The sequence below is a fragment of the Phoca vitulina genome, unplaced genomic scaffold, assembly GCF_004348235.1.
Source record: "Phoca vitulina isolate PV1807 unplaced genomic scaffold, GSC_HSeal_1.0 scaffold34, whole genome shotgun sequence".
Classification (NCBI taxonomy): Eukaryota; Metazoa; Chordata; class Mammalia; order Carnivora; family Phocidae; genus Phoca; species Phoca vitulina.
The window spans coordinates 5,486,535-5,512,025 of record NW_022589737.1 but is presented as its reverse complement, the minus strand read 5'-3'; the positions used below and the strand labels follow the sequence as shown (position 1 = coordinate 5,512,025).

General features: G+C 42.8%; 1 protein-coding gene across 4 annotated transcripts in view; it reads right to left on the bottom strand.

The window, feature by feature from the left end:
* The window catches only part of APLP2 (amyloid beta precursor like protein 2), an 86,597-nt gene that overhangs the window by 32,298 nt on the left and 28,808 nt on the right, over positions 1-25,491 (bottom strand). For all 4 annotated transcript variants that reach the window (XM_032426147.1, XM_032426149.1, XM_032426150.1 and 1 more), the window contains exons 2-3: positions 5,762-5,935; positions 4,522-4,645 (exon numbers count right to left, since the gene is read on the bottom strand). In XM_032426147.1, the coding sequence (XP_032282038.1) occupies positions 4,522-4,645; positions 5,762-5,935 (298 nt within the window). The remainder of the gene's footprint in view (positions 1-4,521; positions 4,646-5,761; positions 5,936-25,491) is intronic.

The window sequence follows — 25,491 nt, the reverse complement described above, 5'->3', positions numbered from 1 at the left end:
GGTCATGATCCCAGAGTCCTGGGATCGAGCCCCGCATCCGGCTCCCTGCTCGGCCGGGAAGCCTGCTTCTCCCTCTCCCACTCCCCCTGCTTGTGTTCCCTCTCTTGCTGTGTCTCTCTCTGTCAAATAAATAAATAAAATCTTAAAAAAAAAAAAAAATGTCAAGGTCATGAAAGACAAGGAGAGACTAAATACAATGTGTGATCTTGAATTAGGTCCTGGCATTAGGTAAAAGACGAAACTTGAATAGGGTCTGCAGATTAGATTCAGACCAATGATAATTTCCTGATTTTGATGATGTGGTTATATAGGAGAATGTCCTTGGTTCTAGAAAATCTACACTGAAGTACTAAAAGATAAAAAGACACCAACTTTTTTTTTTTTAAAGATTTTATTTATTTATTTGACAGACAGAGACACAGGGAGAGAGGGAACACAAGCAGAGGGAGTGGGAGAGGGAGAAGCAGGCTTCCCGCCGAGCAGGGAGCCCGATGCAGGGCCTGATCCCAGGACCCCGGGACCATGACCCGAGCCGAAGGCAGATGCCCAACAACTGAGCCACCCAGGCGCCCCAAAAGACACCAACTTAAATGACTCAAATGCAAAATCCCAGCAATGGAGGGCGAGGGTTGAGGGCGTTGGGGGAGCGAATACAGTTAATTTTACCATATTGGTCAAATGGTAACAGTTGGAAAATCTGAAATCTGAGGAAAGAGTATACGGGAACTCTTTGTACAATTTTTCTAACCATTTTGTAAACTTGAAATTATTTTTAAATCATTCTTAATTTTAAAAGGCAAAAGCAACTCTAAAAGACTATCACCAAAATGCTTTCTAAGAATATGGAAAAAAGAAAGTGGTGCTAATTATTAACGAAGGTCAGTTCTACCTGGGTGCTCTAAGGGGAGATGGGATGGGGACAGCAGAGAGACATTAAAATCTACTTCTTAAGGGGAACCTAGGTGGCTCAGTTGGTGAAGCGTCTGCCTTCGACTCAGGTCATGATTCCAGGGTCCTGGGAAACTCTGCTCAGCGGGGAGTCTGCTTTTCCCTCGCCTTCTGCCCCCACCCCTGCTTGTGCTCTCTCTCGCTCTCACTCTCAAATAAATAAAAATCTTAAAAAATAATTAATGAAATCTACTTCTTAAATGATGACAAGGAAGAATGGGCAGTATTTCTGTCCTGCTACCTCCCTTAAACTCCAGTCACCTGGTCCCTTACTAGCTTAGCCTCAGGCAACTGTATATATTTTAGAACACCAGTGGATGGCTCTACTTACTGGCTAAGAAGTTGTCCGAATGGATAGTGGTGTAAACACAAAAAAACTGTCTGAATTAAACATCAAAGACCATATAATACTTTATTCAGTGACCACATGCAAATAAAGTATTGAATAGATATTCAAACTGTCTTTCATGCATTTAATTAACAACACTATCATTTCACTGTTTGGTTCTTTTTTTTTTTTTTTTAAGATTTTATTTATGTATTTGACAGAGAGAGACACAGTGAGAGGGAACACAAGCAGAGGGAGTGGGAGAGGGAGAAGCAGGCTCCCCGCCGAGCAGGGAGCCCGATGTGGGGCTCAATCCCACGACCCTGGGATCATGACCTGAGTCGAAGGTACACACTTAACGACTGAGCCACCGAGGCGCCCCACACTGTTTGGTTCTTAAGACTGAAAAATTCAAGCTACATATAGCATATTGGAAAATAAAGCAGGAGAATGACTGTTGTCGTGTACCAGCTACAGTAATCAGTCTTGTCTTATAATTATTAAAAAGGGCATCCTGTTCTAGACACTGTCACTGTACTGGAGGACAAAGAGGACTAAAGCAGGGTCCCTGGTTTCACAGTGTTTACAGAAAAGTTGGAGAAAGATACAGAAACAGATCATTACTGTACAGGGTGACAGATGCAATGGCAGCAATGGGAGAATTTCAGAAATCTGCCTATCTGGATAGAAAATATAACCAGGAGGAAAAGTTTTCTTTAAAGGAGGCAGCCCCTCTCCTAGGTGGCTCAGTTGAGCGTCCGACTCTTGATTTCCGCTCAGGTCATGATCCTGGCATCATGAGATCAAGCCCCCCATTGGGTTCTGTGCTTGGGGGGGCGGAGTCTGCTTGAGAATCGCTTCCTCTGCCCCTCCCCCCATCTACCCCACCCCTGTACTGGCTCACGCCTCTCTCTCAAATAAATCTTTTAAAAATAAAGTAAGGGAGGCAGCCCCTGAAGTAAGCCTTGAAGAGAGAACTTCCCAAGCAAAGGAAGTAGAGGAAAGGCTTTCCAACAAGGACACCTGGATGGTGAGTGGCCAGGAGCCACGAGATGCCCACGGTGACGAGGGGCAGCACACAGAGCAGGGGGTGACAGACAACCGGGAAGCCCTGAGCAAGGGCCACATTATGGAGTTTTTAACCTAAACTTTTAAGGGAGCTTAATTCAACCTATCTTTCAGGTGAAGAAGAGCTCCTAAAGGCTTTTACGTGCAGGAAAAATAATTCAACCTTCATTTGGGGTCAGAGGGCAACAGACTAGACAACAGAACGGAGAAGCACCCAAGGAGGCCACTGTCACTGTTCAGGCAGGAAAGGATGAACGGGCAGGGACCAGAGCAGCAGGAATCCAATGGGAGGAAAAGGATATAAGCCAGACGTTCCCAACTTCGAAGTCACAGCACCCTTGAGTGTCTCAGTAATATTTTCATAGCACTTCCAAGCCAAAAGAGTAACAAAAAGCTAGGTAGTTAGGTCCAACTACCTAGTAAGTCCTCGTGTCTTAACCCCTTAGTGCTTGTTGGGCACCGCACAACGCCTCCAACATTGCAATCGACTGAACACCATCACCCTTCCTTCTCCTCCTCCAGTTATGTTGGCGTGACGCTGGCTCTTTAACCCGGGAACCACTAAGATACCAGTCCGGAAATACAGGAGGTCACTGAAAGGAATGGAGCCATAGGATGTTGAAACTGTGAATACCTCCAGCTAGTAATTCATGGGATGTCTGAGAGATGTCTCCTTTGAAAATCAAAAATATCCCAAAATGCTCATGCCCTGAGTTTGCGCCAATGCCCCAGGGCGGCTCGGTGTGCAGTTTGGGAACCATGCAGAGAAGCCATTTTGAAGAGGTACGAATCAGGCTTGAAAACTGACTGGATGTGGGGAGAGAAAGGTCTCCCAGATCTCCAGATCAGAGTTCTGGGTGAGGAGTGGAGCCATGACAAAGAGCCTGTAGGAGGGGGGCAGACCAGGCTGCAAAGTCTTCGGGGGAAACAATGCGAAGGGAAAAATGACAGCAAGTACTCTCTATCTAGTCTACAAACACTCAAAAATACTCTCTTGCTTCATTTAGTTCATGGATTTTATAGAGAGTGAATGAAACCTCATACCCGGAGATTTCTGCGAGCCAAATGGAATGGGAGAACATCCTTAAACCACACCAAAGGTTTCCAGGTCTCACACTATGAATGCATGATGCTCCATTTTAAAGTAAATGGTGGTAAGCATCTGCAGAGTCTCTTTTCCCCCTACTGAATACTTCAAATAGTAATTGCTACATGTTTTAAACACTGTTTATTTAGTGCTGATTCTTCCTGTTATTTTGATACCTGTGAGAATGAGAAAAGCAACTTACTCCATTTTAGGAAAGGTTTTAATGAAGGGAGGAAGTAGAGCGAGTTAAATTAATGGTTAAAATTAAATACTTCTACGAACTACCCAAAATGCCTATGGTGATGCTATATCTATGTTAATCCTATCATGGATCATCAAAAATCAATTATTTTGATCTTTTAAGCTTCTACGACCACGTTTGTTCCTCAATCACCCAGTATACGGATGTCTCAGTGATACGTAGTTGGGATGACGAATGCATTAACTAGATAAGCGTTTGAAGCAACAACTAGTTCTGGGTAATAAAAACTCCTTGCTCAGTTTTAGTCAAGTTAGCTTTATTAACACCAATCACAGGGTCAGAAAGCCCGGTAGCCGTCGTGGGCCCTTCAGAACGGCAGGCAGCACAGGGCCTAGCCCTGGCCTCCCTTATCGTGTGCTCAGGCAGCTGAGTCACTTCTCCTGAAAACTCCCACAAGTCTGGTCTCGCTAGCAATACAGGATCTCAGTACCTTGCCAAATGTGTATAGGAGGAAGTAAGAGGAACAGAAGACTCCATTCCTCAGGCTGCTCAGTACAACTCACTACTACGACTATAAAATGGAAATTTCAAACGTCAATGTGAGGCAAAGCTGGGCTGCTCTCAGGGCGGCACTCTGACTCACGCCGTGCAAAAAGCTCATCCTTAAAAGACAGAGGATGCCCACGATGGGAGAGGTCGTGACCATCAAAGACAAGTCAACCATCGACCCTAGGAAGCAGGAAATATTCAAAAAAGAAGTCCCACAATACATTCCTGCAGCCGTCGGCTTCTTAACTAATGTAGAGGCCAGAGAAAATTAAATTTAAAAATGAGCAACCTCCACTTCCTGGAGGTTCCTGTAACCAAGAGCATCTACGGGACACTCACCAAGACACTTGAAAGGTATCACGATGTGTGTCTTGCACTGCTTTTTGTCCCTCCGGCACCAATTGTCGACACTGACAGGCTCATTTGCTTCCATCACGTTTGTGATCTGTAGCTCTGGATACATCTGCAAAGAAAAGAAAACACACGCACAATAAGTGGACTTTATCCATAATAAATGGACATTCATTTGCAAGTAAGGATGCCTCATGTCAGTGTCATCGTTATGCTCTATAAATCTCAACTTCACTCTGCTACTCCTGGTTCTAACTGAACTCATTGAGTAAAAATATACTGTAACTATTAGTTTTCTTTTGACAGGTAGATTTCTGACCACTTCTAATGCATTCTCTTAAAAAAAAAAAAAAAGTGGGGCGGAGGAATCTTTATTTAAGTTAGGACATACAAAAGCAGCAAGCTCTCAAGCCCAAAATAAATCTATTCGGTATCATGTCCACTTGTAAGGTGCGTGTAAACAGCTGAGAAGAAAAACATATTAAAAGGCAAGTCCATGGAAAATGTCTGCTGATGAAATTAGAGAATAATACTTTAACCCTGGCCCTCTACACTAATCTTGGTAAGAAGTTAAAACATCTCATATCCCTTTCTAGGTCACGTTTTGACCCAAAAGGTAAAAGTTGGGTCAGACCTGAGATTATCATTTACAATACTGGTGGCTTTCTATCAGCAAGTCCAAAGCCAAGAGAACCAGGCTTTACTAGCACGCACATGACATGTTTGGCTTCACATCCTCCCATAATAAGTGGGAAGCCAAGAGAACCAGGCTCTACTTGTACAGTTCCCGTACAAGCTTACACACCCGTTTACGAGTACGGTTCCGCACTGTTCCCTCCTGGAAGAACCAAGAGCTCGCAGCGCACACGGGCAAAGCTTCTGACAAGTCTCAGTCATGTCATATATATTTATTTTATTTTTAAAGATTTTATTTATTTATTTAACGGAGAGAGCACAAGTAGGCAGAGAGGCAGGCAGAGGGAGAGGGAGAAGCAGGCTCTCCCGCTGAGCAGGGAGCCTGACGCAGGGCTCGATCCCAGGACTCTGGGATCATGACCTGAGCCGAAGGCAGCCGCTTAACCGACTGAGCCACCCAGGCGCCCCAAGTCATATATATTTAGAAATAAAGGCCCGGTGCTCCATCATTAGCAACTTGGCCTTCTAAGGTAACGAGGTTCAAGCCTGACCCAGAAAAAAAGCCATTTCCACGTTCTGGCAACACTCTTACCTCTTGACAGTACTGAAGAACTTCTTCTTTTGTTCCAAAGCAGCTCTTAGTGCCTGTTGGGTCCGGTTCCCATTTCCCAGTCTGAATGTTTACATGCATATTTAACTTCCCACAAAACATTGCAATTTGAGGCTCAGCGACAGCAAATCCTGTTCCAGCATTGGCTGCAAGAGCCTACCGAAGGGGGAGAAAAAATCCATGTTTACTCCAAAAAAGCTGGCAGAAAGGCACAGTCATCCAATGGTTTGTAACAGAACTGATCTTTTAAAATTTCATTATTTATTATTTTCATCTTCATAAACAAATCCTTTTCCCAGGAGTTAGGCCAGAAAAAACAATGACCGTTGGACTTACATGATCAAAGCAAAAGGTCAATGGAAAATCTAACCCCCACTCCCCACCTGGATACTTCTGACTTGGGAGCCTATAATCCAACTGTGATCTGCTCTAATACAAGCACATCGACTTCCCATTCCTTACTGTAGTAAGCCACAAAAGTACAGAATGGCTAAAGTTCCAGTGATTCACTCACACAACAAAATTTTGTTGAGCAGCTACTAGCTTGCAAAGCAACATGCTAAATGCCTAGGTCACAAAAGTGAGCCAAAAGTTATGGTCCCTGCTCTCGGGGGCTTACAGTCTAGCCCAAGAGTCCATACTCACACATAAGAAAGTGTGATCACATTCCTAGATGTCCTACAAAGGAAAAGAACCCAGGGCTGAAGGAGCGGACAGGAAGGGAATTTAACTTAGGCTTGGGTTCAGAGGTGGTCAGGGAAGCCTCCTGAGGAGCAGTACTTGTGAGGTTCCCATGTGGATGGAAAGAATGCAGACAGAGAGGCAGACAGCAGTAGAAGGGTGGAGAGGCATGCAGGGACAAGCCTACACAGTGTGTGGACCAAGAAAGGACTTCTGTCTTATCACTTAGGTGCTGGGAGGTTTTAAGCACAAAGTATTTTCAAAATGCAGCTGTGATACTTTTTTCTGGTTGCAGGATGGCAAAGAGATTGAAAGGGAACAAGTGTAAATGCAGGGGATAGCTCAGGAACCCGGAGCTGCAGACTCCGGGGGAGAGAGAGGGAGGGAGGATGGTACCTTGGACTAAGGCGGTACGGCGGAGAAACACATTTGAAAGATCAGACAGCACAACAGGCAAGACTTGGTGACAGATTAGTTAAGAAGATGTCAAGCATGGCTTGCATCCCTCAATGAGGGATGGTATCATTCATGGAAGCGGAACACTAAAAGGGATTTCATGAACAATTTTATCTTGTATTAGATAAAAATAATCAGATTCCATTGTCTTTCTTTGGTTAGTATCCTCTTCTTTGTGAAAAGATCATAGCCACTAACAGATCACAAATTACAGGTGAGAAATAACATTTAGGCATTGTGACAGTTAAGGCTCCTACAAAGTCTCATGTTCTAGAAAAAACACAGGCATCCCAGTATCTAGAAGTATGCCAATATCGATGATTGCATCCACAATGGAGTTCTGCAGTCTCCCCTAATGTGAAAGTTCTTTCAAAATAAAAATCAAACAGTTTTTTAAAATGTTAAAAACTTGGCGGATAGGGTTACAGATTTATCATGTTGCTCTTTTTAAAAAGAGCAATTAACATAAAATGGTTTTCCAATTAAGAGAAAGGGTAACTTTGACTTTTCTAATATATGGGAAATATGTGCTTTCTAAGCAACTCTCATTTATTTGTGCTGATGGACAACACAGACATTAATGGTCCTTCCAATCAGGAGACTACATTTGATTTTGAAATACATTATGACCTTTCTCCAGGCAAAATTTGCCATCCTCCACACATTTTGCTTAGGAGCTTATTAAAATAAGCCTGCTTTCTACCAGTACAAGAGAAGAAAGCACAGACACTTGCTGGATAGCTGGGAGAAAGCTAATTTGGGTTGAAAATATTGCCAAGATCAATCAGGGTTGAAAAACACCTCAATTAAATCCAACGAAGAGAACAATTAGCAACTTTATCAACTAGAATTGATTGTAGCCCTACTGTGACGATTAATCATTTATTAAAGTAGAAGGCAGATCCTAGGCCTTCCATGTAACTGCATATAAAGCTACAGGCTGATAAGAAAAAGAAAGAACAGGGGCGCCTGGCTGGCTCAGTCAGTAGAGCACACGACTCTTGATCCCAGGGTTGTGAGTTCAGGCCCCACGTTGGGTGTGGATATTACTTAAAAATAAAATCTTTAGGAAAAAGAAAAAGAACATTTAAGGATATCTGTGGAAAGGAACACGCACTTATTTATAGGCAATACTCTAATGGTATATTAATTCAAACCAATTGTTAAAAGGAGTAAGGATGCACAAGGCAGATGTGTTTAATTCTCAACACTGAGTTCAATACGTGTACCAAAATGCCTCTTCTATTGGCCATTCTTTTTTTGAGAGCCATATCTAAGGATTATGGCTAGAATGCTGGATTACGATATGGAGGAAAATGGGTATACATAAATGGGTTAATACCGAGACAAAGGCCAAGAAACCCCAAGGACACTTTTAACTACCAAAACCAGTGTTTCCCTAAGTTCTTTCCTTCCTACTTCAAAAGCCCAGACAGAAATAAAGAAAATCGAGAAAGAGATGATAAGTATATAAGAAAGCCGAAGCAAGAGGTCCAAGGAGAGTGTTTCCTAAACCTGCTATAATTAAACCACCACAGTTAAATCTAAAGTTGTGGAGCAATAATTCCTAAATCCTATGACTTTGTATATTTTATTTATTTTTAAGATTTTTTTAGAGAGGGAGGGGCAGAGGGAGAGAGAGAATCTTAAGCAGGCTCCCCAACCAGTGCAGATCCTGACGCAGGGCTCTATCTCATGACCCTGAGATTGTGACCTGAGCCGAAATCAAGAGTCTGACGCTCAATTGACTGAGCCACCCAGGCGCCCCTTTAAGATTTTAAGTAATCTCTACCCCCAACGTGGGGCTCGAACCCACAACCCCAAGATCAAGAGTCGCACACTCCACTGACTGAGCCTGCCAGGAGCCTCTGGCCTTGTATATTTTAACATTAAAAGCAGTGATTAAACAAACAGGATTTCGAGTGTGGTAGAAGTACTGGGGGGTGGGGGGGGAGAACAGGACATTAACCTCTTAAACTCTAAACATGAAATCAGGTAAGAAACAGTGTCAATTAGTTAACGTGAGCTCACCCGAGCCACAGAGTGGAGTGTGCAGGCAGCCACTTATCAGCACCAAAGATTATGTTCCACATGTTACTCATTATGGTTGTTGGCTAAAAGACCACAAGAGTTCCAACTGTATAAATGTTCAGTTTATGGGTCAACCACTAAGGTCAATACATCAGTGATGAGTGCATTTGATCTTTGTGCTGAGATGGTCAGCATCGCCTTCCCTAAAGAGAATCTCAAATACCAGAGGTTAAAGCAACAGGAAGCAGCAGCTAAGCAGAAGCAGCCCCTCACATCAGTTACCACCAAGAAAGAGGAGAGTAACTGGAATCATTCCAGACAGCTAATATGCTGCAGTGATTCACTTTTGAGTTCAGAAAGATTAATCCTTGTGGTCATAAGAGACTCTCAAGAAGGTATCATCTGAAATATAAAAAGCCTCTGTGGACCATGTCTAGGAATCAACTAATCAAACATATCCCAACCTTACCTAGAGTATAATAGGATCGGTTTTGTTCTGTGATGTTTGTACTTCTTTCCTCTGAAAATGCTCTTATTTAATGTGCCTCCATTTTCTTAAGCACACACTGTGCCTGGATCCATTACATCAATATATAAATCAATCTGTTTCCTAATCTAACATGTTACAAATGGGATTTCACTGCCAAGTCAGCACTTCTGATATCCTGTGAACCTGGAATCTTCTACGAAAGAAAATTAATGCCCCATGCTTTGGCACTTAAGCCAGTCCTTGTGATCTATGCATATTGCAGCACTTTGAAGGCTTTGAAAACAAATTGCATCAATTGCTTCCCAGCCCAGCGCTTCCATTTTACTTAATAATTCATTCTTAATAAAAAATTCCATTTTATTAATTTGGCTCAGGGAAAAGAATTTAGCTTTACAAGGACAGAAACTCAACTTGGTAAAAATTGCTTCTAGTAACTTGGTTGAAAACCTGATATGGCTTAAAGCAATAAATAAATAAATATAAGTAAATCTAAATCTGAGCCTAACTTAAATGAGGGCCTTTAATTATCATCTCAAGAGATGCAGCTCCTAGGCCCACCTCAGTCCCACCACCCTTCACAAAGGGGCTCAGGACCAACGCAGTGTTCCCAGTCCAAAGTGAAATGTAAGCCCAGTATTTCCTTCCCCACTGAAATGATCATCTCAGGAGCTAATTTGGCTCCAGGGTTTGGGAAAGTGCCTGCTGTGGAGGGAGCATCTTCTGAAGAGGACGGTTTTATCCCCTTACTGAGTGAATCATGTTTCCTCGGATAGGAAGCTGCTGAGCTGCATTACAGGCAGGCAAGCGTTCCAGCTTCACCCCGGGAAGGCCAGTTAACACAGTCCCAGTATGAATAAATACTGAAAGAAGCATGCCTCTGTAGCATCTAGTTACCACCTGCATGGTAGTGATAGCAAAAGGCACAGCATTCGTAATCAAAGACCCTCGATTTGAAAGAAAAAGTCAGAAAAGGACAGTCTATTAATGGGTGCCAAGATCCTATATAATTACTCCTGTTTGTTCAAGTTCTGCCTGGCATGTCATGATTCATAGGTTAAAATGACTTAAATCTGCGTTCACCAACCTGTACCTGAGATTTACTTAATTGAGCAAAGTTTTAAAAAGCCATCATTTCAAGGTATCTCTCCAAGGTAGTTATGGACTACAAAAGGGAAGAAAAATTACTGCACAGTGGACATACTATCACTTCCCTCACCAGCAGTAAGCTGCGTAAGAGAACCAATGAGAAAGACGGAGGGGCTCCCCCATTTCAGAAGACCAAGGAGAAATGACAAGTAAATGCAACACCGGAGCCAAGACAGGATGCTGGGACAGGAAAACGACATCAGTGAGAAAACTGGAGTAATTATGTGGATAGGGTCTGAGTCAGTTAATAATTGTGTACTAGTGTTAATTTCCCAGTTTTGACAATTGCACCGCGACTGTGTCAGATGTGGAGATTAGGGGAAGCCCGGAAAGGACACAGGGGAACTCTGGAGAATTTTTGCAACTTTGAAACCGTGCAGCCGTGCAGCCATGGTCAAAATTCAGGTGGGTGATGAATACGATTTAAAAAACCCAAACCACTTTATTTTGAACTAACTTTAGAGTTTTTTTCCAATCTGTCACAAAGAGAAGACACATGTTCAGGTCGGGCCACTATTAAGTTATAATCAGAGTAGGCCAATACCTGAAAAACACACTATTTATTCTAAACACATGAGCATACATCCTCCAGTGGGAACACTATTACGATTCTGCCGAGAGCCTAATATAGATGAAAGTCCACTCCTGTGACTGTCAAAAGGATCACTGGAGCTTGGAGCCTTTAGCATATCTCCATCAGCAGTAAAGAAGTGAAGCTTTCAATTTAAAACAAGCTTCAAACATTTCAACCCACTATTTAATAAAATAGGATTCCTGTTAAGCATTTTCCAGCTTTAGCAGCAAACTGAGAAAACCTGTCCTTAAAAGTGACAGTTTGCATTACAGCAACTGAAAATCCTTAGCCGTGTTTTTATTTGTTTGTTTTAACATTTGAACTTAATTCAATTAGAAACTGGCGAATTAGGTTTAGGGCGAAAACTCTGAATGCAAAAAGCCATTATTCTTCCAGTGACATACGCCAGCTCTTAGGTATTATTTTCATAGGCAGTAATTTATACAAATAATCTCTGCTTTATTAGAGCTCTAAATATTAAAGTATAAATGAGGTATCATTTCCAAGATTAAAAATGGTTTAGATGGTCTCCAAGGTTTTATAGGAACACAGTGATTTGTTCATCTGGATTACACTGGTTGGTAAGGATCTAAGCCCCAAGATTTAAGAGAGGTCTGTTACATGTCCCCGAGATGAGAGTGAAGAGTCTTCTATAAAGTTATTGAAAAATACATAAATACATAAAACACTTTTATGTTAAAAAAAAAAGAAGAAGAAGAAGAAGAATAGTGTTTATGGGTCTCAAATTCTCAAGTGGACGGGTTCTGGACTGGCTCCTGTGTTTCCTTCCACTTGCCCATAATAGGAACTCTGAGAAATGGATTTCGGCAGGTATGGAGACATGCCTTGACCAACCATTCGTCCTCTGCTCATTCCACTCCTGACCTCAGAGGAAGTTTCTGAGGTGGTGGCCAAGGGCAAGGGCTTTAAAGGGAGGGCAGACCCTGACAGAGTTCCAGCCCCATCACTGACTAGCTGTGCTGCCTTTGGCAGGTCACCTAACCTCTCTGGCCCTCGGTTTCTCCATCTGTAAGATGCTGACAATAGTAACTGCTCACCACAGTGTTGTCTTGAGGTTTAAGTGAGTTATCATATGCAAAGTGCTGGAAACAGTGCTTGTTCTTTAGAAAAGAGTTCTTCAAATGTTGGTGGCCATTGTTATCAGGCTTTAAATTTCTTGATTTGTAAAACGGGGCTCCTGACATACCTACACCTCTCAGGCCTGTCGTGGGGATTACAGTAAGACGCTGCCCAGAAGCACTAAGCCCGATACCTGCCACAGAGCAAGACCTCATATGTTAACCTCATTATAGTCGGGCTGGCTCCTCAACATTCAAGCTCTCTCCGGCTACAATTACAGCACTGGGGCCTAAATTACGAGTGTGCAGGGAAGAACCCGTGAAGTCCCCATGGGCCTAGGCATCCTCCCCAAATCCAGGATGGCATGAAATGGGCTTCAAAGACTGCACATGCCTTCTTTACCTATTAAATCTGGACATACCTCAAGTAGGCTGCATTAATGCTCCACATTTTCTTCTGTGGGAATTCAGGTTTACATGAACAATTTAATACCACCCTCCCATTTAGAAGAAAATCACCGGGAGTTGCTGGCTTCCTGGCCCTGGTCCAGCTTCCGGCTGGCACGGAAGCTAGGTCAAGATGAATCTGCAGTTACTACTGAGACACTGCTGGGATCGAAAGAGCGCTGTGTAAGTTATTTCTCTAGATTTGTATTCTTGAGAGAAGGATATTCCCCTCAACTTACTAGCTATGCAACGTCATGGAATAACTTCTCTCAGTATTAGTTTTTGCTTCTGGGCAACATAAATATGGTGCTACCCAAATTTTAGGTATTATAATAAACGACATCCACAATATTAACTTTGGACTTTGGTTCACAGTTCACACTACAACAGAGAGAATTCTACTTTCCTGACACTCCCCATGCCTAAGGAACATGGCTTGGAAACAAAGACAGCTTCCTCACGGAGTAGGAATCTGCAGGATTCCAAAGCCAGGCAGTAATCCTGTCATACGTTGAAGGCATGCTAACTGCAGAGGCCAGAAAGCCAGGAGGCTTGAGTATTAATATAACATGATCTAAATGGTGTGAACTTGGGCTTAACCTTTGAACTCACTGGCCAGTATTACTTGGTTTTTATTGAGGGTGCTAAACAAATAGTGTGTGCAGGGTTAGGGGGAATGTATGAGGGATATGTTTCTTAAACCTTTAAAGAGGGAAATGATTTTAAGTAACAAACACCCAAAGTATTACTGATTAAATATTAATAATTACTGTTCATTCTAAATCATTCCTACTAATTCACAGATGATAGAAATAATACCAAAAAAGAACCAAACCAAAGAAATAATACAAATGACTGCAGGGTAGGGGAGTGTTCTGTGGGATATCCAAGCACAAAGCTGGCAATATTCTCAGAAATTATAAGCATGCTTCTTACTTCTGGCTAATCAAATGCTTTTATAATATTGTTTATTTCAAATGCATTAAGTCATAATCATTAAAAATTAGGCATTATTTTAGCATTTTTCAATTATCTCATGTACTTAATGTAATAAATTACACCTCCTTTAAAAATATTCTATTTCTATTTCACTAAAATATATACTCAACTCAGTGATTTTACCAAGGTTAAGTTGGGAAATTACCACATGTCAGCTTTGGCTAAAATGCTGACTTCCAGATGTTACAACCACAAACATGAATAGCTAATGTCAGAGATCTGAAATTGATTCTGCTAGGTCTCCTTTCCTTTACTATATCCAAGAAAAGATAAGAGCTCAGGTCATGATCTTGGGGTCCTGGGATTGAACCCCGCAATGGGCTGCCGGCTCAGCAGGGAGTCTGCTTGTCCCTCTGCCCCTTCCCCCTGCTCGTGTTCTCTTGCTCTCTCAAATAAATTAAAATCTTTAAAAACAAAAACAAATCCATGCAACTGAAAACATTCACGTTTTCATATATATAAGATGGCTTTTATTGGCATTTTAAAGTGGAGGCTCCCTAACACTCATTAGGGGGCTAATAAGGTCCATGACAAGTATTCAATGGCCTGAAAAATGAGAAAAATAAGAAGGGTCTGGTGTGCACGTGTGTGTGTACGCACCTGAATGTCTAAGGATATGGAACTGCTGTCTTGAGGAAAGAGTGCTCTGAATTCTATGATTATCTTTTTATCTTTTGTTTTAAAATTTTTTTTATATAATGATAGCAATAGTAAGTTGATAGTCTGTATTATTAAGAATTAATGTCTTATCTAAAAATTTCTTAATTTTTTACTTTTCCATGAAAACCAAAGGCTTGGTTCTTTATTTCTGAGGTTCTGTAACGTTGAAAGTCAAGAAAGGGCAGAAACTCTTAGGTGAGTAACCGTATCTGTTTATAACTAGAAAATAAGACAATTTGCCAAAATGACTTTTACAGGGCAGAGAGGGAGGAAATGACATTTCAAATTACAAATGGCACTTTCTATGTGCTGTTCTGCTAACCATTTTACTATGTTTACTAGGTGCAAGCCATATTCAGATAACCAATCATGATGAAGCAAATTACTTTACCTTCTAATGTCCACTAAAACTGTGAAAATAACAAAAATACAAAAGAGCTCCACCTTCCCCCCAAGTTCAAAGCAAGTCAAAAAGGCATCTTTCCTATGATTTATGTAGCATTTAAATTTAAAAGTAAATACAGACTGGATTATCAGCTCACACCAGATCTGCTTGCAGACAATGATTCTTCCTGTCTGGGACCCGTGCCCATGTGCATTATTATAATTATCAGCAATTTAAAAAAATAAAGTAATAAAGCTAGTATGAGCTGCTGGTTGGTATGTTTACTGCTTGCTGCCTCAACCATTAATTAACCTTCCTGGGTTCAAGCCACTGGAACTACTAAATAAATGCATCAAGGAGAAAGGGAAACACTCCGTGCAAGTAAAAAGAATGAATAAAAAGGATGTAAGTGTGGGAGTGAACGCACATGAACACGAACGCACCCCCACCATGGAAGTACACCCGCACTTTGTGCTACTTGTCAAGTGGGCCTCTGGGGAGCCGTGTCCACTCTTGCCCTCCCTGATCCATTTTCCCCCAACATTCTGAATCATCGCAAGTCAGAACACATCAATCACTCCTCTGTGGCGAGAGATTCAAACTCTTTCACACAACACCCCCTCTCACTCCATCACCCAGCCCCGGGCTCAGCACCACCCTTCCCGTCCTTGGGTCTGTACACAAGCCAGGGTCTTTCTTGCCTCAAGGCTCTCCACCTAGCACTCCCTTCCCCTGTTCTTCCCAGAGCAGGCACAGTCTCAACTGTCAAGACTCCTCTCAAATGTGCATCCTCTGCAGACCATTCCTGAGGACAGTCCCCAACCGACTGGTTGTTTTCTTTTCCCCTCAAGCAATCTAAACTCCCTTGCCAATTCACCTGCATGGTCCACCTCCCTTCTGCTAGAATGTGAGTTCCTCTAGGGGAGAGGAACCGTATCTGGACACGGCACCTAGAATAACAGTAAGTAGTCATTCACAGCCAAGTAAGCGACTGACTCGAAAGCCTGCACTTTTGGTTTTTTCCAAGACATTTAAACTAATACTAATTAGCAGATATCACTCAGCAATTTTTTTTTTAAGATTTTATTTATTTATTTGACAGAGAGAGACACAGTGAGAGAGGGAACACAAGCAGTGGGAGTGGGAGAGGGAGAAGCAGACTCCCTGCTGAGCAGGGAGCCCGATGGAGGGCTCCATCCCAGGACCCTGGGACCATGACCTGAGCCGAAGGTAGATGCTTAATAACTGAGCCACCCAGGCACCCCCCCTTTTTTAAGATTTAATTTACTTAGAAAAAGAGAGCACATGCGAGTGGGGGAGGGGCAGAGGGTGAGAGAGAGAGAGAATCTCAAGCAGACTCCTGGATCAGCAGAGGAGCCTGATGCAGGGCTCGATCTCACGACCCTGAGATTATGACCTGAGCCGAAACCAAGAGTCGGACGCTTAACCAACTGAGCCACCCAGGCGGCCCATCACTCAACAATTTCTCAAATGATTAACCCTGTACAAGTTTCAACGAAGTAGATCTATAATGATAAATTAAATGAAAAAAAGAAACTTACACAGTATAACAAGTTTCAATTTTTTCTTTAAAGTAAGCTCTGTGCCCAACGGTGGGGGCTTGAACTCATGACCCTGAGATCAGGAGTCACATGCTCTACCGACTGAGCCAGCCAGGTGCCCCAAAAAGTTTCAGTTTTTAAAAATTGTTGCTGAGCGCACCCATGTACACAGCCTGAAAAGCCACATAACACAGGCTTGTACTAGAAGAGCAGTCCTCTACCTCAACGGGCCCTCGCTCCTGAGAGGCAGCACTTTCTGTCTTTCCTCCACTATTTACCTCCACCTTGTTGAACAGCATGCTTTATCTTTGTACCCTTTTCAGTCCAGACACTATCTAGTAACTCCCTAGTAAAAAGGGGTTTCACTCAGGGGCGCCTGGGTGGCTCAGTCAGTTAAGCATCAGACTCTTGATTTTGGCTCAGGTCATGATTTCAGGGCCGTGGGATCAAGCCCTGCGTCCGGTGCTGTGCTTGGTGCAGAGTCTGCTTGAGATTCTCTCTCTCCCTCTGCCCCTCCTCCTTTCGCTCGCTCTCTCTCAAAAAAAAAAAAAAAAAAAAAGGTTTCACTCAGAAACCACCACACCCAATGTTCACGCACTCACTTCCCCTTGCCCTGTTGGTCAAATCAATACTATTTACATTATTATACCATAAAAACGTACTCTGATTACAGTTCCTTTCTTTGGCATCTATCTTCCCCCTTAGAGATAGCAACTGCACCTTTTCTTTCACCTGCTTGGTTTTACATGTACTGATCAAAGCAGGCTCTGAGATGTCAGAAAAGGTCCGCAAAGCTCCCTTGGTGCAGTCTGACGCAAGAGGTGATCCAATGGTTTCAATTCCTTTTTTCTTGAAGACAGGCCTCCGTCAGGCCTGTCATTTTCCTACTGCATCTACACTGATTATTCTCTAGACCTGCGCACAGCTGCCATTCCTGCCTTCCCCCTCCTCCTGTTCCCTGACTCCATCCTTCCTCTATGTTGACTTACTGCCTAGTTTAGGGGCTCACACCTTCTGACAGCTTCCCAAGAAAGGCTGTGTGAACAGGAAGTTTCAAACATGATGGGTCTCAAAACAAGTTTTTATTTTATGCACACACTTTATCACTAATTTGGACGAGAACTAAATTGTAAGCTAGACACAATTTTCCCTCAGCATTTAAGGCCTGGTGCTACTATCTTCCAGCTTCCGGCACTGCAGCTGATAAATCTAAAGGAAATTTGACTCGGAATCTTTTGTGCAGGTCTCTTTCTTTCTATATGAAAGTAAGTTTTCTAAGATTCTTCCCAATCTCTGCTATTCTGACATTTCAACATAATGTGCCTCGGTGTGGGGTTCTGTCCCCGACACACTCAGTCCTACATATCTCCTCTGTTCTCTTCCTGAAATTCTTATTCCGTGCTTCTCGGACCTTCTACAGTAATCCCCTGCTTTTCTTAATTTTCCTTTCTAGGTTCTTAGTGTTCTCTCTGAAAGATTTCTACTATATTTTTAAATTCCTGGTGTCATGTTTCTCATCTTCAAGAACTCTTCCTTGTTCCCTGCCTTATTTTACTACAGACTATTATGTCCAACAGATGGAATACCCTCCCCTCTTTGAAGTAAATATCAAGAACTTATCTAAACTTATTTGTTCCCTGCCTTGTCTTCAAGTTGCTTTTTTCCCCCCTCATCTGTTTTTGTTCTTGATCATGTTCATGGCATTCCTGAAATCTTTGGTGTTCCTAAGCCATCCAATTTAATATTTAAGAAGAGGGCACTAAAAAGCTGGTTAAAAGTTTGTTTTTGTTTTTGTTTTTTTTTTAATTTTGAGAGAGAGAGCAAGAGCACAGGCGGGGGGTGGGGCAGAGGGAGAGGGACAAGCAGGCTCCCCACTGAGTGGGGAGTTCGATCCCAGGACCCTGGGACCATGACACATGCCAAAGGCAGATGCTTAACAGACTGAGCCACCCAGGTGCCCCTGGCTAGAAGTTTTCTGTACCTGGAAAGGACCACTCAATGAGTGACCTATCCAGAGAAGGCAACAAGTTCCCCACCTGGGGCCCACCAGTCAGGCTGTCAGGGGACTGGTGACCCAGTTAAGGAGCCTGCCACCTCTCAGCCTCTCATTTTCTGCTGGGCCTGCTGTCCCCAGGTAAATCGGGAGAAGTCTTTTCCCAGGGGTGGGAGGGGGGCAGTGAGAGGGGTATTCCTGGGCTGATTCCTCACACTGAGTTTCAACCCCTTCCCCCACCCACTCAGAAGCCCTGACACTTCCCGTTCCTCAGTCAAGTCCTGCTCTGCAAATCAGTTTGCTTTTAGTTGGCTTCTCCGCCAGCATTTACATTTCAGTTCCTTCTGGCCTGCTAATAACTCTGCTAATCAGGATCCATCTGCTTTCCATTTTCAGGATTCTGTGGACGTCTCTCCTCTCCAGTTCTTTGTCCTTGTTGGCTTATTCATATATTAAATGTATCGAAAGCTAAGCCACATTCTCTCTCTCATCAGGACAGAGTCAGAACAACTAGAATCAGGGGCGCCTGGGTGGCTCAGCCGTTAAGTGTCTGCCTTCAGCTCGGGTCATGATCCCAGGGTCCTAGGACTGAGCCCCGCATTGGGCTCCCTGCTCAGCGGGAAGCATGCTTCTCTCTCTCCCACTCTCCCTGCTTATGTTCCCTCTCTCGCTGTGTCTCTCTCTGTCAAATAAATAAAATCTTAAAAAAAAAGAACAACTAGAATCATCCACCTGCATCTTTTAAGATGCAACAATTCAAAAGCCGCTAAATACGAATATATAGGAAAACTAGAGATAGGAAAGTATGAACAAAATCATAAGCTTTTATTTTTTATTATTTAAATATAATGCCCATTAAGAAAATAAAAGTCTGATCCTTTATTCAAAGATTATTTCATTGGGGACGACTGAGTGGCTCAGTCGGTTAAATGCCCATGATCCCAGGCTGCTGGGATCAAGTCCAGCATCAGGCTCCTTGCTCAGCAGGGAGCCTGCTTCTCCCTCTGCCTGCCACTCCCTCTGCTTGTGCTCTCTCTCTCTCTGACAAATAAATAAATAAAATTTTTAAAAGAAGATTATGTCTTTGGATCACTTTACAATTATGCTACAGTCAACATATTATTGGTTGAACCGTATCCCCAACAAAACTCGTATTTGAAGCCCTAACCCCCACTACCTCCACACGTGATGTTATCTGGAAGTCAGGTCACTGCAGATGCAATTAAGGTGAGGTCATACTGGAGCATGGTGGGCCCCTAATCCAATAGGACTGCTGCCCTTACGAGACACAGACACACACACACACACACACACACACACACACACGGGGAGAAGGCCATGTAAAGACTGGAGCCGTGCTGCCAAAAGCCAAGGGACCGCCAGAAGCTAGGAGGGAGGCCCGGAACAGACCCTTCCAATAGCACTTTCCGAGGGAGCACCGCCCTACCCTCCGGACAACCTGGGCTTGGACTTATAGCCTCCAGACCAGTCCGACAATACATTTCCCTTCCTTCAGCCACTCAGTTTGTGGTACGTTGTTACAGCAGCCCTAGAAAATGAATACATTGGGCAAACTGGTAGACTCAGGATCTGTATTTGGGGAGCTAATAGTCTTAGAGACAAGAGCCAGGCACAGAGAAACCCAGAACTACACTATAACACATGCATTATGAATGAGAGGTGAGGAAGTGGAGACGGAGTGCAGTGTACTCGGAGAAGAGCTACAGCGGAGACAGGTATAGGGCAGGGCACAGGACAGAACAGCCGGGGAGGCGGGGGGGGGGGGGGGGAGGGCGAAGGGCCAAGCCTTCAGACCCTCTCCTCCAGAAAAACTGGGCTTGGGCTCTCTTCCAGCTCGAGTGGGACTTGCTAGGCATACTTGAGAAGGTGGAAGGGTATGACCTGGGAAGATGAGGTAGAGACAGGAAGTCAGGTAGGAAGCCGCTGCATTCACCCAGAAGAAAGGCTGATGAACAAACACCCGAGCAGCGTGGGCAGGAAAGGGACTGGAGAAATGTGGACAGGATTTGAACAAGAGATACGAAAGAAGTGTCAAAATGATGCCAACTTTCTAATTCTGGCAACTAGAGAGCAGTGGAGCTAATAACCAAAGGAACTGAAAAGGGTAGGAAGGAGGGGATTGGAGGATAATGTGGGCTGGAATCATGAATTTGCAATTTAGTAACAGGTTGAAAGAATTTTAAGCCCAGAGAATAGATAGGATCATCTGAGGCGACTGCATTTAAAAAGGAGAAGGGGCACCTGGGTGGCTGAGTCAGTTTAAGCATCAGCCTTCAGCTCAGGACATGATCTCAGGGTCTTGGGATCGAGCCCCGCGTCAGGCTCCCTGCTCAGTGGGGAGTCGGCTTCTCCCTCTCCCTTTCCTTCTGCCCCTACCTGCTGCTCGTGCTTCTCTCTCTCTCTCAAATAAACAAAATCTTTTAAAAAATAAAAAGGAGAAGGACAGAACCATAAGAAATATCAACATTTAATGGGCATGCACAGAAGGAAGGTCAGTGACTGAGGTGGAAGGACCAGGAAAGTATGTCAGAGAAGCCTTATCAAGAGAGATGAAGCAGCAGATTCAAATGTTCTCAGGAAATTTCGGTGGTCATGAAATCACCAGTCACTTCAATGTGGTGGCAGTGCTAGAAACAAGGTCACATGAACCCAGGTGACAAATGAGAGGTGAGGAAACAGCCTAGGAGTATAGACTAGGGATCTCCAAGTTGGGTGTGCCAGGTCACCCCCACTACAGAAATACTACAACTGTGTTGATCTCATTCTGCACACTGCAAGACCTCGAGGCAGGACAATGTTTACAATAGTTGGAAGTGGAAGGAGCAATAACCATAGAAATCTATTGTACCACACAGAAGTTTCTCTCTTGGTCGCTTCATGGTGAAGTACTTGCGAGAGTCATGGAATTGAGAAATAAGTTAAGGGGCACCTGGGTGGCTCAGTTGATTAAGCATCCGACTCTTGATTTCCACTCAGGTCATAATCTCAGGGTTGTAAGACAGAGCCCCATGTGGGCTCCGTGCTCATTGGGGAGTCTGCTGGAGATCCCCTCTCCCTCTGCCCCTTCCCCCCTCTAAAATAAATAAATCTTTAAAAAAAAGAAGAAGTCAATACATTTTTCTTGGGGTGCTTGGGTGGCTCAGTTGGTTAAGCATCTGCCTTCAGCTCAGGTCATGATCTCACAGGGTCCTGGGATTGAGCACCACATCAGGTTCCCTGCTCAGCGGGGAGTCTGCTTCTCCCTCTCCCTCCTGCTCATGTGCGCTCTCTCTCTCACATAAATAAAATCTTAAAAAAAAAAAAAAAAAAAAAGAGGAAGATACACCAGAATCAATCTCTCTCCCTCCTGTACACAGAGGAAAGCCCATGTGAGGACACAGAGAGAAGGCAGAAATCAACCCTGCTGACACCTTGATCTTGAACTTCCAGCCTCTAGAAATGCGAGAAAATAAATTTATTCGTTTAAGCCACCCAGTCTGTGGTATTTTGTTACAGTGGCCCTAGCAAACTTAATACAATCACATCACTGTCACATTGCATATGAATACAACATTCAAAGGAAAGTTTGTGCCTTGGCTACAAAGGTACAAAAAAAAATAAAACTTTTTAGAATATAAATTAATAATTTACTCATTTTGTAACATGAATATGCAGAAGACTTTAATTAAAAGCATAGTGTGATGTGAACTGGCTACAAAAACTACAAGAAAAATCTGAAGAATGTTGGTTGATAATGATTACATATAGGCTTTTCAACTTTTGCAATGCTCCTTTAAATTGATATTAATAGTACTGAGCTGATACAAGAGTTAGCAGATTTACTTAAATGATAGTTCTGAATTTACAGACTTTTGTTTCAAGGTGAAATTGATTCTAAGGGCACCTGGGTGGCTCAGTCAGTTCAGCATCCAACTCTTGATTTCAGCTCAGGTCATGATCTCAGGGTCATGGGATTGAGCCCCGAGTTGGGCTCCACACTCAGCAGGGAGTCCTTTTGTCCCTCTCCTTCTGCTCCCCCACCCCCGCTGCTCACGCGCACCTCTTTTTCCCAAATAAATATTTTTTAAAAAATAAAGAACATGAACCAGCTTTATCAACATAGACACAAATATCAAAGGAACACGATTTTTTTTAAACTCCATTCAGTTATTACAAAACGTTTGTGTTTGGAACAACTTGAGAATGTCTACTTTGCCAACTGTAAATTTCATGAAATCTAAATAAAAATCAAGTATTTCAGATGAAGATTGCCATCCAAGTTGAGATGTGGCTATAAATGTAAAATATATGCAGAACTTCAAAGACTTAGTATGTAAATTTTTAATATGCAAAATACCTCAATTTTATTACATGTTGATTTTATAACATGATTACATATATTGAAATGATACATTGGGTTAAATAAAATATAATGGTTAAACTAATTTCATCTACCTTTTTTTTAAGTAGGCTCCACATTCAACATGGGGCTTGAATTCACAACCCTGAGATCAAGAGTCACATGCTCTATGAAATGAGCCGGCCTGGATCCCCCATCTATTTTTTGGTTTTTAAAAAAATGTCAACTAGAAAAATTTTAACTATATATATGTGGCTGGCATTGAGCACTGTGCTCAATGTTCAGTTAACATTGTGCTAGAAGGTATGACCTGAATGCCTTTTTTCATTCACCTTTACATTCCATATAAATGCATTTTCCTTTCTTTCATCAAGAAGACTAAGGCTAGGGGCGCCTGGGTAGCTCAGTCGTTAAGTGTCTGCCTTCGGCTCAGGTCATGATCCCAGGGTCCTGGGATCGAGCCCCGCATTGGGCTCCCTGCTCCGCGGGAAGCCTGCTTCTCCCTCTCCCACTCCCCCTGCTTGTGGTCCCTCTCTCGCGGTCTGTCAGAAAATAAATAAAATCTTAAAAAAAAAAAAAAATACTAAGGCTAGCAAGAGTTTCCGGTGATTGGAAGAAGGGGTAGGTACCCAGATGGTTCCCTGAGAAATCTTCAGGCTGCCAAGAATTAAATGGGTTAAGAGCCACAAAGCTTCCCTGAAGAGGCTACGCTAGTTCAAAAGAGACAAGTGGTTCCAAGTAAAATAATGAACAGAAATTAAACAGGAAAAAGACATTTCTTGAGACATTTCTCCTTATAAGAGATTCAGTATTAAAAGCAGGGGAGGGGGGCATAGAGGATTCAGTATAGGTTATGTAAGTGGGTTAAGTGCCAAGAGCCGAAGTTCTTATTTTATCCAATTGCGGGGGGGGGGGGGAGCGGAGGTGGACACTCTCCTCCATCCCCCAAACTTCTTAGATCCACAAATATGAAAGAAACCGTCATTGAGACATAAACAAACAAATCCCTCTTCTTCCAGGCTTCTGACAACCACAGAACACAATCCGAGGGCCGTCCAAAGACAATAAAAATAACCAGAACAGAGCATATATGATATGATGTTCATATCCCATAGGTATTGCTGATTCAATTATATTTGTTTTAAGTCAATAAACATTTTAAGGACCTTACAAGAGCAGGCTCTAAAGACAATAAAACAAACAAGTCCTCACATGCACGGAGGCTTGGCTTGGTCGGGGAGACAATTCTGTAAACAAAATAATCCTAATAAAGAAGGAAAGCTTCTTAAACTCTGTCATACAGGAGGTCCCCAACTTCTGTCTGTCTGGTTCCTAAATGACAGTTAAAAGTTAAGCCCAAATAAAAGGTGCAGTGATGGTACCCCTGGGATCTATAGGTTTAATATTATAAACTGGGAGTCTATTCCTGAACAAATATGAAAATAAGAGAAAAAAGAGCAGACACAAATACTGTTATAAACTTAAGTATTTCGATCATAAAAGTTCTTTTGGAGTGTGTCCTTCATGGGCTAGAGTGGCTGAGGCTTCTTAAAATACTTAAATCTAAGGAAGTACAGAGAGATGACATCTTTTCCTGGAAAATTTCCCTGGAACAAGCTTGAGTACCCTTTGTGACTCTAAAAACCTTAGTATTTCCCTCAAGTTTACACACCTGGATGATTCTCATTGCTGATTCATTACGCAAGAATGCGTCAATCACGTCAAGGAAGGAGTCAGGCATTTTTCCAAAGATACATATTTAGGGATTCCTTACTTCCAAATTCAACTAACTTTTCTGGAGAACTCTGTGGCATTTCCATACCGCTTGTAGCCTTCCCAAGTGCTGATTTTTTTTTTCCTTTTTTTTTTTAAGATTTTATTTATTTATTTGACAGAGAGAGAGAGACAGCGAGAGAGGGAACACAAGCAGGGGGAATGAGGGAGGGAGGGAGAAGCAGTCTCCCCACTGAGCAGGGAGCCCAATGTGGGGCTCGATCCCAGGACCCTGGGACCATGACCTGAGCCGCAGGCAGCTGCTTAATGACTGAACCACCCAGGTGCCCCGAATGCTGATTTTCTTAAAAATCCACCTAGGGCGCCTGGGTGGCTCAGTTGGTTAAGCGACTGCCTTCGGCTCAGGTCATGATCCTGGAGTCCTGGGATCAAGTCCCACATCGGGCTCCCTGCTCAGCGGGGAGTCTGCTTCTCCCTCTGACCCTCCTCCCTCTCATGCTGTCTCTCATTCTCTCTCTCGCAAATAAATAAAATCTTTAAAAAAATAAAAATAAAATAAATAAATAAATAAAAAATCCACCTAATCATTTTTTTTTCCTGAAGCAATCAAACCATCCTTTCCTTGGGCTAAAAACCTCTTTCCTTTGATGATTTACAGACATTGCCCAGACCAAGCGTACTCACTTACTCTTTATAATAACCTGCCATTTTAAATTGAATTCAAACACATCATAAAAGCAAATCAATAAAAGGCAGATGACAGCTTGGCAACCATCAGCAAATTTCAAACCATCATATTTTGGATGAAAAACTTACAACCACCTTGCTAAACTGATTTTATATATTCCCAAATAGTAAAAAAAAGTCTCACCAGATAGTAAAAAGCCTTTATTCTTTAATATATCACTACAATCCACAACCATATATGTGTATGTGTGTCATGGATACACACACATATATATGTACGTATACACAAACTCAACAGTTCTTAAAAATTTACCCAATGAAAATTGAATATGCTTTGAGAGCACCACCAACCATACCAGTTTATAAAACACCAGCCCTACTACAAGTGTTTATATGTCCTTAGTGGTAGATTAGCCTCTAAATGATGT